Below are 16,145 nucleotides of genomic sequence, written 5' to 3'. Positions count from 1 at the left end.
AATGTTAAACATTTACATGTCCTAATGTTAAATGCCATGCAACCTACTCTATGGGTAATAGGGCATAACCATGGGTGACTTCCTAATATTTAAAAGAAAGTTTTGGGACTGTCAAGAGGGATTATTTTGATGGGTCAAATTGGCAGTTTTTATATTAACAGACAAGCTGCAGTGGTAGGTCTGAAGACATAATTTCCTCTGTCACTGTAGTGGGTGACAACATGAGTGCTGTAGTCCATTTATGACATTTTATTTCCAGGCCATAGACACAATGGATACCACATACTAGGGATGTAAAGGTAAGTGAAAAATGCCAATGAGGACTATACCAATTTTACCATGTTGAAAGGTGGTGTGCAGACACTTTACCACTGGTCAGCATGGATGAAGTGCACAGAGTTCTATGGTTCAATTTAGAGTGACCCTGCAGAAAGGGAACATTTCCAAAAATAGACAAGAGGAGAATAGATACTGTTAGGTTGCAGGGAACTAGTTTCAAAGAAGGAGATGTTGCGTTCTATGAAATGACTTGAGGGCATTTTACAGAGATATAATAGTAGAGAATAAAACTGGCAGTCATGTACTTTCAGTAAGCTATACTCAGAGACAGAAGGCATGCATGCAGAGGATGCAAGGTAAGGAGAGGGAGATTTGATAGAAAAAAGGAGAGAAAAACAGTTGATTGTTTTAAGTCAATTTTCATACACAATTTCAGGAATATAGCAAGAGGGTGCTTTTTGGTATATGCATGGAAAAATGTAGAGCTCACTTTATTTGCATGTGAGATAGTATATATTACATGAAATAATAATTTAGCATCAGCTGCAAGTTAGTAAACCCTCTACAATTCTTGCAGTTTGCAACACTTAATTTTATAACAAGGGCTGTGTACATGTTTCTAGACATTGTACAGTGCTGACCTCATTGGGTGGTGCCTCCATTATGGAGTGGGGGTGTTGCCCACTTATATTATGTGCCCCTCCCATATTAACAGTCCATGTTACATGTGTTGTTATTCAGGATGTGTTATTTACAGTTTGAGCACTATTTTTGTAAATACTTTGTCGGAGCAAAGCAGCGCATCACACCGCGCTTCACCTTTAAGAATGGCGGCCGCCTGTTTTTAGTTTTCTTATGCACGGCTTGCCAAGCTTTAGTAAGCAGACTGGTATGCCGCGTTTAATCTTGAACAATGGAAGCCGCCTGCCTTTCTTATAGCACGGCTCGCCTAAATCCTTTTTTTTAAATTATCTTTTTATTCAGCGTGTTTATTTAATATCCATTTTTTTGGCCCCACCATGGAACTGTAGGTTTCTGGAACCCGCCTAGCTTTATTTTACAGCAGCATTGCGCCCGCTTCACGAATGCCAAGCGTCTGGTTTTAATTATTTATTATCTCACCATGGAGCTGCAAGTTTGTGTAGTTATGTGATTTTGTATAACGCAGCACCGTGCCCGTGTCATAAATGCCACTCGTCGGATTTCCAATACTTTTTTTTTCTGTCCCGCCATGCAGCTGCAGGATAATTTACTTAGTTCTACTCAAATTGAAAAGTCTCTCTTACCTTTCTAACAGAGGGATCATATGGGCAAAAGAGAGCATTTGGAGCTGTGGGGAGAAAGCAACACAATGGGAGTGGGGGAAAAGCACACTGTTGAAAGAGAGGAAAAGGGACTGTGGTGAAAGGATGAAGAGAAGCACATGTGGAATGCAGTGCAAACACACAGGTACTCTTATAGAGTGCATAAACATAAAGAAAAAAGCACCTCCTGCAACTTCTCTTGTGCTCTCCCGCACCCGAGACCCACCACTCCTGCACCAACAGCACTCAGCACGCCACAAGCTCACACTCACACCAACCAGCTACTGACTCACAAAGACCAAACACCCCCAACACAACATGCCAAACTCATGAAGGTTCCTCAACACCTGCTTGCTCACCAAACACACCACTAAGGTATGGGACCTACTGTATAACCATGCTCCTGACCTGCTCTTCCCCACTGAAACATGGCTAAACACAATCTCTGCACTGGACATCGCTGCATCCATTCCTGCTGGCTACACGATTGAGAGGCAAGACCATCAGCACAAGCCTAGAGTTGCACTTGCCATCATAGCCAAAGATACCATCAGCTGCACCACCTAAAAAGACACCCCCACCAGCTACATGGAACACCTCAGAGTAAAGATATGCATCGCAGCCAACTTTTTCCTGGGTGGAACTGTCATATACACACCAGCAGCATACCGCACCAATTTAGCGAGAGATATCATGGTCGGCATCGCACCCCTCATCAACGCCAGAATCTTCTTCCTCCTTGGAGACTTTAACTTTCACCAGAATGCTGCACCAACTCACACTCGACTGCCATTCTAAAAAACCTCGCAATCTTTGGCCTCATGCAGCACGTTATCAAACCCACCTATACTGCTATGCAACATCACAGCCGACTAGCCAGAAACTATTACCTGGACAGACCATGCCCTCATCAATTTCAACCTACCCATCCCACACCACCACAGACCTATCATCACTGGAATCACTCGACCCAGCTGAAAACGTATCACAGTAGAGGAATGGGATTACACCATCTCTAAACCATCTTGTCATACTCGACAAAAAAAAACATCTAATCTCCCACATCAATTCCATTGCAAAGTTTGCTCGATACCAATTGCGCCTTCTTTGGGGAAGGGGAATTCGTCGCTTTTTCCTGGAGCAGGACCTTAAAACCCTGGTGCAATTGCTGGTCCTCTCCAGACTGGACTACTGCAATTCTCTTCTTACTGACCTTCCCAAATCCCACTTGTCCCCCCTTAGATCTATTCTCCATTCAGCAGCTCGTTTCATTTATGGGGCCAAAAGAAGCAACCACATCACACCCATGTTATCCACCCTCCGCTGGCTTCCCATCGAGGCTAGAGCTATCTACAAGACTGCCTGTATTACCCACAAAGCATTGCACTCCTCCTCTCCTCGCTACCTGGCGAGCAAGCTGAAACTCTCTGGAGGCTCTAGACCTTCACGTAATGCCGAAAATCTACTGCTTGAACCTCCCTATTTCAAGAAGAAAAGAACGATGGCCCAACCCTTTTCAGGCAATGCGGTGAGAATATGGAACTCACTTCCGCCTCAGCTCCGGACCACCACCTCCTCCCAGGTCTTCAAAACGGACCTCAAAGTTCTCCTCCTCCAAAGACACCTCCTAAAGTAATTCACTCCCTCTCTATTATCTGAAGGAAGACTTCCCATCACTGAAAACTCTTCTCCATGACTATGGAAGTGCCTTCCCAGTGTGTTCTGGTAGTTTGAGTGTTTACCATTTATTGCAGTATTATCCTTGTACCTGTGTATGGTACCCTTTTGTAACTTGCACACGTCACTTTTCTCTTGTAACACACTGTTTTGCTACCTCTCACATTTTGTTTGCTGTTGATACTTGCACAAGTGCCACCATTGCCTACGTTACGTTTGTTCTTGTGCCTCTGTGTCTAGCATATAGTGCAGTATTATACCTCTAATTGTACTTTGTTTTCTCTTGTAACCTGCACGCTTGTCACTCTTTCCTCTTGTATTGCACTGTTTGCTACCTCATGTATTTTGTTTGCTCACAATTGTCACTTTTACCTCATGTAACTTATCATCTGCTTTTGTAATTTTGTTCATTTGTAATTTTCTGTTCCTATTGTGAAGCGCTCTGACGCCTTCGGGTAAAGTTCGCGCTATATAAAAAAGGACAAATAAATAAATAAATAAAATAAATATACACTGGCTTCAGCACACCAGCAACTTGTCAAAAGCCATCAAGAACATCAACACCTGGATCACTGCATGCACCAACATCCTGGCTCCCTTCAAACGCACCCCAACGACAAGGCCTGACCACAGGCCACTTGGTAGACAGAGGAACGCAGGCTGGCTAAATGCCTCTGGAAGAAACTGAATTGCAAACGGAAAAGAAGTCAAGATACTACAGATAAAGACCTCTTCAAGTCAGTTCTAAGATGCTACCACCAGCAGATATGGAACACCAAGCACTCTGCTCTTGCAGATCGCATTGCCGGCACTAACAGCAGTAAGAAAATCTTCACCATCATCAAAGATGTCACCATGCGTTCTGCTTCTTCTAGCAATATTACTGCCCCACTATATCTACTTAACAAGCTCTCAGAATTCTTCTGTAACAAAATTACCCTCATATACAGCATCTTTGATCCTCAAGTGAACACTGCACCAACGCAATTCAATAATGCATCATGGCCGAAGACCAACCCCTGACTTTGGGGTCCACCATAATCACTGTTGAAATCACTGCTAACCAGAAGACCATCGACTTGGGGTCGCATCTGACCTTTGCCCCACCACACCTTCACCAAAGATCACCAACTGATCAGTGGAGCACTTGAACCCATCCTCATCCTCATCCTCATTCCTAGACACCTGGAAACATACCCCTACCACCGAAGCGAACCACCATCTGTTAAGAATAATAGAGCCAAGCTACTATAAAAAAACAAAATTTAAGATATTAGCCGCAGCATACAAAGCTTGGCGAATTATCAAAAAAGTGGCTGGAATTAGAAAAGTCACAAGATACACGCCATTAAATTCAATTCATTGTTTCCCATCTATATTTAGAGACCAGGTGATGAAAAAATGGAATATTAAGGGGATCGTTTTTCTCTCTGACTTATATACAAATAATTCTGAAACACTACTTTCCTTTGGTGAACTTCAAAATAATTTTAAAATTCCTTTTCATGATTACTTTAAATATTTACAGATTCATAGCTTTTTACAGTCACCCTCGAACATAATAAGACAGGATCTAATGCAAAATTTGCTTATAGATAGTTTAAATAATAAAAGAAGAATTGGGTATTATTATAATACTCTAATGACTTATCTTCCGGATGACTTTAACAATTTGAGTGATAAATGGGAAGAGAAATTAGGCACAAAGGATGTATTTTTAAAAGAGTCAATCAAAATGGCTACCTCTATCCTATTTTCTGGGCGTAATCGTACTCAACATTATATGATTTTGTGTGACCTTTATTATACACCTGCAAAAGTTCTGAAATGGGGGTCTATCGTTGGAATCAAATGTAATCGGTGTAACCTAAGAGGGGCTGACACATTACATATGTTCTATTCGTGTGTAAAGCTTGATGGATTAATTTCTGATATTCACAAATTTATTGAAAACATTCTTTGTAAAACTATTGTTATATCACCTGAACTAATATTATTTGGTGTTTCCAAAGACTCAATAGACATAGAACAAATTAACCTATTATTTATTATGATGGCTGAATTACGTGCATGCATATCACAGGATTGGATCAGCCCAGAACCGCCATCATTTTCTACATGGAGGGGCCGTCTTTTAGCTAGATATAAACTTGAATCAGCAATATATGCTACTAAGGGAAAAAGAAGGAAACTACTTGGTTTAAAAATTTGGTCACCAATTCAAAAATGGACTGATGGAGTAATGACATAATGAACCTTTTCATTTTGTTATTTAACTATTTTCTATTCTTTATTCTGTATCTTTTTCCGAATATATTTTATAATATGCATTTAAATACCTTGTTAAGAGAAAATTATGTTATATTCTGTATAAACTTGCAACTCAAATATCAATTAAAAAAAAAAAGGAAACATATTTATTTATTTATTTATTTATTTTCTAAACTTATAAAGCGCAAACAAATACCACAAATGGTGTCTCGGCGCTGAGCAGACAGAGAGGCACCTCCTGTGCATTATTGAATGAATAGCCAGGTCTTCACTTGCTTTCTAAAAATCATCAGTGAAGAGCTGCTTTTTATATGGTGGGGCAAGGTATTCCAGAGCTTCGAGGCGGCCACCAAGAAGCGTCTGTCTCCCCATGTAACTGTTCTCACCCGTTGAATGCATAGGGATGCGGATGAGGCAGATCTTAACGCTCTCTTAGGGACATACACCTGCAGTGATTCCCTAAAAAAGTCAGGTCCTTGGCTATTCAGTGCTTTGTATATAATACATAAAGCCTTGAATTTGGTTCTCTTTTTTACTGGGAGCCAGTGTAGTTGGTAAACAATGGAGGAGATGGGTGCGAACTTGGGAGTTTTGGTCAAAATTCACATACCCCTGCAAAGGAAACCATCCACTGACCCAGCCATGCCATCTAAATACGGAATCATCTTCCTCCTTCCATACCCGTCAAATGTCTTAGAGAAACTAATCAACTTGTACTTCACCAACCACCTCAGCAACCCTCAGTTCCTAGAGGCCATGCAGTTCAGATTCAGGCCCAACAGCAGTACAGGAACAGCACTCATCGCTCCCAAAGATCTACATGATCGTTGACAGAGGAGACACAGCAGCCGTCACTCACCTGGCCCTCTCTGCAGCATTTGACACAATCTCACACCTCACCCTCACCAGGCACTTGCATGAAATTGGTATCTAAGGACCCGCTCTCAGCTTAGCATCTTACTCCTTGGAAGCCACAAACACATCTGTAGTGTGCCTCAAGGTTCACCACTCGGTCCCAACTTCTTCAATGTATACATGATCCTTCTTACCATCATCATCCATGCACACAACATCAAGATCCTCTCCTACGCCGACAACATGTAACTCATACTCTCCCTCTTGGATAAAACCTCAAAGCAAGAAATAACTTCACCACCTGGATGAAAGCCAAATGTCTCAAGATCAATACTGACAAGACAGAAGTAGTGATCTTCAGCAAGAAAACCTCACCGTGGGACTCCAACTGGTGGCTGGTAGAACCACATCCATCCCCAGCACCCACACAAGAAACCTCAGAATAATCATCTACAGGAAATTCGACATGACTGCACAAGTCAACACTGTCAGTGCACCCTACTTCCACACCATGAAGATGCTGAGGAAGATCTTCAAATGGCTCCTCAGTAACACTAGAAAAACTGTCACTTACACCCTAGTCACCAGCAAGTTGGACCGTCAGTTTTCATCAAATTGCAAAAAAACTCTATAATGTGGACTGGAGCAAAATCTGTCTTTTAGTCTGTATTACATAGATAGCAAATACAGTGCAAATTGATTTGCCTTTTTGTGAAGGGGTGTTTTATGTGATATGGCCCTGATTTCTATTCAAACCCTGAACAGGATCAACCTGCTCTAGTGTGCACTGTACCTAATGAACACAACGTTCACAATATTTCAAACATTGATTATTTTCAAATTATACTCGTTGTACCACAGTATCAGTTTGTTGTATACTGGTGTTTACTTTTTGTTTCATAACATAATTTTATAGCTTTTTCACATGCATATTCATAGTCATATAACATTCATATGCTATTTCATTGCAATGACAAACAATGATCAGGGTTGCGACACTCCGATAACGGGCCATTACACGTGAATCTGAAGTAGTCCCACATATTAAGGAAGGTCGAGAGCAATTTTTCTGACGGAGAAGGCAGACGTATTGTATTGAACATTTCCCGAGTTAACATTCATACGGAAGGAAACTTTGCTTACCATAATTAAGAATACAGCCCCTGAGGAAGGAACCTGCGTTCCGAAATGCATTGGGCCAGAGATTAAATATGGTTCAGTAGCTATGATGCAATGATTGTAGAAGAATTTAAGTTTCAAAAGGAGAATTTGTATTAGTAAAAATAATATGGACAATTATTGCAAGCAATTACTTTTGCGATTCCTAAATAGCTAATTTTACAGATTCCTTAATAGCGAATCGCAAATTGCGATTCATTATTAAGGATTGCCTTTCCATTATTCCTACGGGCCTAAAGGCCCATAGGAATGAAAAGGATTGCATTTGCAATTTGCGAGTACCAAATAGGTACTCGCAAATTGCGCATGTAATTTCAAGGGTGCCAAAAGGACACCCTGTTGCACACTTGAAATATGCATTTTTAAAGGAATTTGCAAATTACCACCAACTAGAAGTTGGTGGTAATTTGCGATTCCTTAAAGCCAGGTTGCAATTTTTTCTTGCTTCCTGCATTTCATTTAAGGAATCGCAAATTGCAATTCCCTAAATGCATTTGCAAAATAAGTAATAGGAAAAATTGTGATTACCTATTTTTCGATTGCCTTTTGGGATGATACATCCCAAAAGGCTTTTACGCTTGATACATCTGGCCCTTAATCATTCTCAATTTGTAGAGCAGAACATTATTCTTCATTGCAGGAATACATGCATCTGTCCCTTTCATATTCCAGACAGTTGGCACTGCTGGTTTTATACACTTATGCTGTGCAGTTCGTCATTTTGTATGATATGCAGTGCACCTCTTTATTCTTTAGGATTTACTCTTTATTGGCGCAAGTCAATACTGAATTTATTTCCTTCCCACTGTTAAGTGCATATTTCTGTGTATAACTGACAGTCTGCAGTGCTGGTTATATTCACTCCTGGTGTGCAATGCTTCACTCTTTATGCTTTATTCTTTACTGACAGTACACAGTTGTGGACTTTTCTGTGTTCTCAGTATGCAGTGCACGGCTATATTCTTCTCTGACAGCAGGATGCGCTGATCTTCAGCCCTCGATTAATTTCTGCGGTGTTTGCTTCTCTCTCAGACATACTTCAGTGCTGGGTGTCAACCCTCTGTGGTGGGCAATGCGAGCTCTGGTCATCAATGCCAGTATGCACTTCTGCAGTCTTCCTTCTTTCTGGTGTACAGGGAAAGAGTCTACTCTATATCTATAGTGTGCAGACCTGGGCTGTCCTCAAGGGCATAACACTGGCATCTGCACCTCCAGTTGAAAGATGGACCCCTGTTCAACCTGAGTCGCAGGGGCGTAACACAGGCCACCGCAGCCCACGCGGTGCGGGGGGGCCCTAGCTTCAAGGGGCCGCCTCCGCACTGAACCCTGGCCAGGAGAGCTCCTGATTGAGCCCGGATGGGGCCCCCCTAAGTACCGTGCAGGGAGGCCCCCTCACTTTTCGTTACGCCAGTGCTGAGTCATATGAATATCTGTGAGTTATGTGCGTCGCAGGAGACCCTCACCACATTTTGGAGAGGAGCCCCATCATTTTGCCTTACACCGCTCACTCTTCCTTCTTTTTTGGTCTGCAGTGCAGAGCTTCATTCAGTACTGACAGTCCATGGGGCTGGACCCTTCCTTCTTCCTAGAATGCACAGCAGAGCTCAATTACTGACAATATGCAGTGCTGGCCTCAACTCATTACTTACGTTGAGCAGTGCAGGACTCTCACTTCTTTCCGGTGTTCCCTGTGTATGTGTATTCTTTACTGGCAGTGTACATAGATGGACTTTCCCTTCTTCCTGGTGTGCAGTGTAGAGCTCAATGACTGACAGTATACTGCACCTGACTTTCCCTCTTCATGGTGTGCAGTGCAGAGCTTGATTCATTGCTGGCAGTGTACAGCAATAGATTCTCTTCTCGATAGGCAGTGCTGAGCTAGATTATTTTTTGAATATATAATGTGGTGGACTCTGTCTTCTTCTGGGTGTGCAGACGTAAGCCCTGTTTATAACTCACAGTATAACATGCTAGACACCCACATTTTCCCAGTGCTTACTGCTGCAGGTTTCCGTATTCAGTATCCACTAAAAGCCTCTGCCACACTTGAATATCTCTGCTAATGAAGAAGATAGCACATATCACCAGTCAGAGAAATCAGGAGAGAAACATGGAAGGGTGTGAGAGAGAGGTCTTGAACTACTGCCCACTCCCTGAGATTTCTTTTGTTTCAAAGGACTGTACCACTCTGTCTGTCAATCTGCAGTGTTAAAATAATTAATACTGATAATCTCTGAGTCCCTGATAAAGGTCTGGGGCAACTGACTTGTCTGCCCAAGCAGCTTTAAAAGCCAAGGGCCCCATTAGTATGCCAGGCAGACTTTGTCCGCCCGCCTTACGCTTGGAAACCAAGACCGCCCTCTGAGGGTGCGGGGGTCCCGCACTACCATTTAGCATGCGCCGCCACACTGGCGGGTGCATAGGGCATCTGCAACATTGTGGCGGGCGGTGGAGGGAGCACCGCCCACCGCAATGCCACAGTGGCACGTTGTGCCTTTCAAAGCACAACGTGACAGGCACCACGCGGTGCCTGCCATGTTGTTCATTGAAAGGCAAGGGGGTACCGAAGGTACCCCCCCTGTGCACCCCCATCCCCCCAGAGTCCCTGGTGGCCCGCAACGAGCCCCCCAAGCAGACTCGGCATGCCTTTCCGTGGTGGCATATTCAAGGCCACATTCTAATATGGCTGGTGATAGAAAGGGAAGCAATGAGGAGAGGGTAGAGGGGAGTGTAGGACTAAGGGAGGGAGGAGAAGCAAGGTGGGGCAGGACAGGGCGAAGGGGTAGTCATCATTGCGCAGTTAGTGAGAGGAGGGGGAAAGGCGGCAGACACCTGGAGATATAATTGATTTAATTTGTGCATTTGTAAAGCGCACGAATGCCCAGGGGCGTTTTGGCGCTACGTTAATGCAAAAAGTCCAGAGCTATCAAATGATATGATGTTCTAACTAGGTGGTAAAGAGCCAGGTTTTTACAGCCTTCCTGAATGATAGTAGTGAGGAGCTATTTTTTATTGTAAAAGGGAGTTGGTTCCAGTTTTAGCTGTTTGTTGGCAGAAAGTTACTCCCCCCAATCTTACCTGCTTGAATTTAGGGACCTTAATCAACTTTGCCTGACTCGATATTAGGTTCCTCCAAGGCTCTTACATGTGGAGAAGCGTGGCTCAATGGTTAGAGCGGCAGTTCCTGATGTAAAGGTCTGGCCCGGGACCAGGGTTCAATACCCGCCGCGGCGGGTCTTGGTCACAATTTCCGTCCGCCGCAGACCCCCCAGTCATTGTAATAAGGTGGAGGGACTTTTCTGCAGGGATGGTGGGCGGATTGCCCCCACCGGGCTGGCGGTGACAACCGCCGGCCTGGCGGGGGCAATCCGCCTGCCATCCTAATGGGGCCCCAAGTGTTGAAAATGGATGACCGGTCTCACTAGATAGATCCCAACTGCCTTGTTTGAGAGTCTGCAAGGAAATGTGAGCCGATTGGGTTGTATGTCTCTTTCCAAAAATAGCAATAAACTGCATTGTAAATTGAGTTCAGCTGGATAATAGGGAACCATGTCTCAAAATAAATGGAGTAGCTAGCAACATCATCTTTAGTAAGATACAAGAGTGCAAAAGTAATCCTGGTGAAATCATTGTTATACAATTTCGATTTTAATACAAAAATGGAATTAATACTGGGCCAGAAAATTTTGAAACTTAAGAGAATCCCCCCCAAATTTGTTCTGAGGAGCTATAGCCAAATTTGGAGTGACCGATAACTTATGCTTTACACAGATATTACAACTCATACCTTCCTTTGCGATAGAGACAATGGCTTCGGATTGTCATTACGTGGCAAGGGCAGTGTAGCATTACTTGAAGTTGGTTCTAATTGATTCAATTGGTTAAGCACAAATCTCTGCCCCTGTAACCACCCTCAAGCTCTTCATTGATCTTAGTAATAGTTTGGGCCACCACTTGTATGGGTCTTTGAGATGGGCCCATTTAGAGGCTAGGCACACTGTCAGGTTTCTGTACTGTGGACCCCCTGAAGTCCCTGCCTTCTTCACTGATGAACAAGATAGAACATTGTAGTATTTTCCCAGGAAACAGAAGATGTCTTGAATAGCGAAAGCACAGCCAACTCCAACAGATCTCAACTCAAGAGTAAATCAATCTACATTCCATAGTATCTAGGCAGTGGCATACCATTCTTAGAAGAGCTAGCACAGTACAGTAGCAATGTTCAATACATTACAAACTTAAACTAAACACAGATTACTACAAACATATAATCAGATACAGAAAAAGGGCTATAAACAGGGAAGGGAGTGATAAAGTGAAGTCCAGGCTGGAGTGCACGCTCTGACGTTTCGTTTGTTTCAAGGGATGGTGCCACGCTGTCTGGATGTTTCTGTAAATGCTAACACTCACAGGTGAGACTCTACAAAGAAATAGGACAAGATAATGCACAACAAATAATACAGAAGACTACCTGGAACCCAGGAAACCATAGAGGGAAAAACTACTGTGAAGACATACTAAAGCAGTAGATATAGGAGGTGGCTAACTTGCGAATCCGGGCCAGGCATACCTCTCTTACTCTGTGATAATAGAGTGGCCTATGTACCTAAGAATGTTAATGGGATGCGACTTTTGGGAGCAACTCAACACTTCTCTTTCCCTGGCAGTAAGCAGCATCTCTTCCCCTTAGAGTGTGCAGAACAAAAGAGTGCAGTGTTCAGTGTGCACGGTGGGATTGAACATGCAGTGTGTAGATCAAGCACTGATATATTTCCTTTCTTTGCAGTGTGTAACGCAGGGGTGGGGTTAATGGGCCCCCTGGAGTGCCATTCCTACCAGACCATGAAGAAGATCTTTGATGTGAACCTGTTTGGAACCATCAGCACCATCCAGGCCTTCTTGCCGGGGATGAAAAGCAGAAAGTGTGGGAAGATTATCGTCTCCAGCAGTGTAGGAGGACTGCAAGGTAATGTAGTTCTAAAGTTATGAGCAGTTATTTTGTAGGGTTTAAATGCGGTTGTAGATTTAGAGTGTTGAAGGTACAGAGATTTTTTTTCTGTATTCTTGTAGTTAATGTGTTGTAAATCTGCCATTGTATGATAGAGTTTTATTGGTGTAGATTGCAATATAAGGGCCTGATTCACAAAGGTATGTTACACTTTTGTGTAAGTTAAATTTTACTAAAAGATAGGACATGCTTCTCTTTTTACGTGTAGGACATTCAACATGAGTGCAGTCTATGAAGTCTTGAAATTACTATTGGTAAAATGAAACTCTTAGTTTGTGAATACCAAAAGAATAGAAATAGTAATTGTAAGTTTACCTTTGTGACTCAAGATGTAAGATGTTAACTTTGCAGTTAGTCTGGTGTTCCCAGTGCCATGAAGTTATTTGAATTATAGTGTTGCACAACTAACACCATTCTTTTAGTTGTGGTGTTGTGTTCATCACGTTTATGGGGCTATGACTTCTTCTTGCTGCACACAATGAAGAATGTAAGTGCACCAGGCCTGAAGCTGTTTTACCTGAACAAGTTAATGCTACACCACATACAAGGTGGAAGGAGCAACATGCATGTATTAAAAAAAAGTGGTTTCTATTGGCAAGATGTTTTCAACAACTGATTTCTAACATAGCGCCTAACTTTAAGGTGTACTTGAGGCCAAACCTAGAAGTAGCCATTTTTAAAAATAATTTTGGGACTATTAGTCGAAATAGTTCACAATTTAATGTGAACTCCTGCTAGCACAGGTAGGGCTGGATCTGCACTCGAAATTATACTGTCATTTAAACAATCAGAAAAGGAGTCCACATCTATAAGTTCACATGAACTGGATGGAGTAGATGTGAAAGACAGAACAAGAAAACCTGGGCTAAAGTTTCAAGGTTGTAATGAACTTAGTAGCATATGATGCATCTCATCTAATAAAACTGGCTTAGCTTTGGAGGTCCAGAGATGCGGCCTTAGCTCTGGTGGAATTGTCATGAAGTCTGCCAGGATCAGATTTCTGTTAATATTATACCCATGAGAGAGCCAAATAACAGCTGACCTGGCAATGGCTGCCTTAGCAGCCTCCTTGCGAGAAAAAACCCACAATAACACATAGTTTTGCTAAAGACTTGGAAAATGTAGCTGTCTCCAAGTAAAACCATAGCCTGCAAGGTAATAGTGTTGGGTTGAATACATTTGTAAGTGATTTAAGTTTGGGCCTGATTACAAGTTTGGCGTATTTGGAATGCCCAAAAAAATTCCTGCACGGCATGGACTGAAATGTCCATGCAATGCAGGAACTGGGGTGCATGCACCCAGGGGGGCAGATCTTGTGCCCCCCTGCAAGCACCCCAGGGTCCAGAGGCACAAGGGGGCCCTGCCCCCTCTATTTACTCTCCACCAGGGTTTTCATGGAAGAGGAACAACCATGAAAACCATGGCAGAGAGGAAACTCCTAATATGCCTGGCGGGACTGCAGCGGTCCCGCCAAGCATAATGATACTTCCTGACCACAGCAAGACTGCTAGGGAATGGCGGTTCCCTAGCGGGTGTGTTGGCAGTCCGATTGCCCTAACTTGTATGGATCCCCTAACGTTTTCCTACCCAAAATCCCCTGCAAACCTCAAATTTAGCTGAAAAATTCAAATTTCTGTGTGGCAAAGATGTGGGATCACCAGGCTGACACAAATTTTCGACCACCCAGCATTCCCCTGGTCGCTTGATCAAAGTGGTTCCTCACTTGTGTGGGTGGGCCTAGTACCCGCGACAGGTAAGGGCCCAAAACGTATTGTGGAGACATCAACATTAACTATCAAAAAAAGTCCTGGTTTTGAAAGGGGGGGGGGGCACCTGGGTTTTTTCCCCCGGGCTCGGTGGCCATCTTGGGAAACCTACCAAAACCCACACATTTCTGAAAAATAGACATGGTGGGGAGTCCAGGGAGGTATGGCTTGAATGGATCCCCCAACGTTTCCCTATCCAGAATCCCCTGCAAACCTCAAATTTAGCTAAACAAATTCACTTTTTCCACAAATTTTTGCATGGGATCACCTTGCCGGCACAAATGTCCTACCATCCAGCGTTCCCCTTGTTCTACTGAGCAAAATGATACCTCACTTGTGTGGGTGGGCCAAGGGCCTGTGACTGGGAAGGGCCAAAAACATAGGGATTAAGAGTATAGCACAGAGAATTCTCAGCGCTACATTTAAAAAATATTTATTTTTAGCCGATTCTGCTTTGGACAGCCACACTAGTATCATTTTACGCGAGTGACCAAAGAAAACGCTGGGTGGTAGGACCTTTGCGCCAGCACAGTGATCCCAAAAACAAATGTGTGGAAAGAGTGATTTGTTTCAGCTAAAGTTGATGATTGCAGGGGATTCTGGGTAGGAAAACATTTGGGGTTCCAAGCCAGCCATACCTTACTGGACTCCTCAAGGTGTCTAGTTTTCATAAATGTGTGGGTTTGGTAGGTTTCCCTAAATGGCCGTCGAGCCCAGGTCCAAAAACCCAGGTGACCCCCTCTCAAAAACCAGGTTGTTTTGTGATAGGTAATTTTGAAGTCTCCACAATACGTTTTGGGTCCTTGCCTGTAGTGGGCACTTGGCCCACCCACAGGAGTGAGGTACAATTTTGATCGGGTGACCTGGGGAAACGCCAGGTGGTAGGAAATTTGTGTCAGCCTGGTGATCCCACAAATTAACCACACAGAAATTTGAGATTTCTTTATATTTTTGCAACTAAATTGCAGCTAAATTTGAGGGTTGCATGGGATTCTGGGTAGGAAAACGTTGGGGTATCCATGCAAGCCATACCTCCCTGAACTCCCCACGGAGTCTAGTTTTTGGAAATGTGTGGGTTTGATAGGTTTCCCTAGTTGGCCGCCGAGCCCTGGGCCAAATACCTAGGTGACCCCCCCTTGCAAAACCTGGTTGTTTTATTATAGGTAATTTTGAAGTCTCCACAGTATAATTTGGGCCATTTCCTGTTGCGGCCACTAAGCCTACCCACGCAAGTGAGGTATCATTTTTATTGGTAGACTTTAAAGAATGCAGGGTGGGTATGAGGTTTGTGGACCCATGCAGATTCCAGGACTTTCTATCACAGAATTGTGGAGAAAATGTGATTCTTTTTACAAAGTTTGAGGTTTGCAAGCGATTCTAGGTAACAGAACCTGGCAAGAGCCACAGAGATCATGCCCTGCAGGATTCCCCTGTGTGTCTAGTTTACTAAAATGTATAGGTTTGCTAGATTTCCCTAAGTACCGACAGTGCTATGGTTCAAAGTCCACAGCTAGGTACAAAAATGTAGTGTGTCCACATTGTGTTTTGGCCTGTTTCCTGTCATGGGTTCTAGGTCTACCCACAAAAGTGAGGTATGATTTTTATCAGAAGACTTTGGGGAATGCGGCTTTGTGTGGAATTCCACACAGATTTCAGAATTTACCATCACAGAAATGTGAGTAAAATGTTTTTTTTCCAAAGTTTGAGGTTTGCAAGGGATTCTGGGTAACATAATCTTGTGAGAGACACACAAATCACCCCCTCCTGGATTTCCCTAGGTGCCGGCAAAGCTAGGGTTCAAAATCA

The 16,145-nt window shown here is 43.3% G+C and overlaps 1 protein-coding gene across 2 annotated transcripts in view; it reads left to right on the top strand.

Moving 5' to 3' along the window:
* HSD17B1 (hydroxysteroid 17-beta dehydrogenase 1) overlaps positions 1-16,145 on the top strand; it is a 107,082-nt gene that overhangs the window by 71,987 nt on the left and 18,950 nt on the right. For both annotated transcript variants that reach the window (XM_086920487.1, XM_086920488.1), the window contains exon 3: positions 12,352-12,531. In XM_086920487.1, the coding sequence (XP_086776613.1) occupies positions 12,352-12,531 (180 nt within the window). The remainder of the gene's footprint in view (positions 1-12,351; positions 12,532-16,145) is intronic.

Source organism: Lissotriton vulgaris, chromosome 5 (genome assembly GCF_964263255.1).
Source record: "Lissotriton vulgaris chromosome 5, aLisVul1.2, whole genome shotgun sequence".
Taxonomy (NCBI): Eukaryota; Metazoa; Chordata; class Amphibia; order Caudata; family Salamandridae; genus Lissotriton; species Lissotriton vulgaris.
The sequence above is the reverse complement of the archived record's forward strand: the minus strand, read 5'-3'. Positions and strand labels throughout refer to the sequence as shown.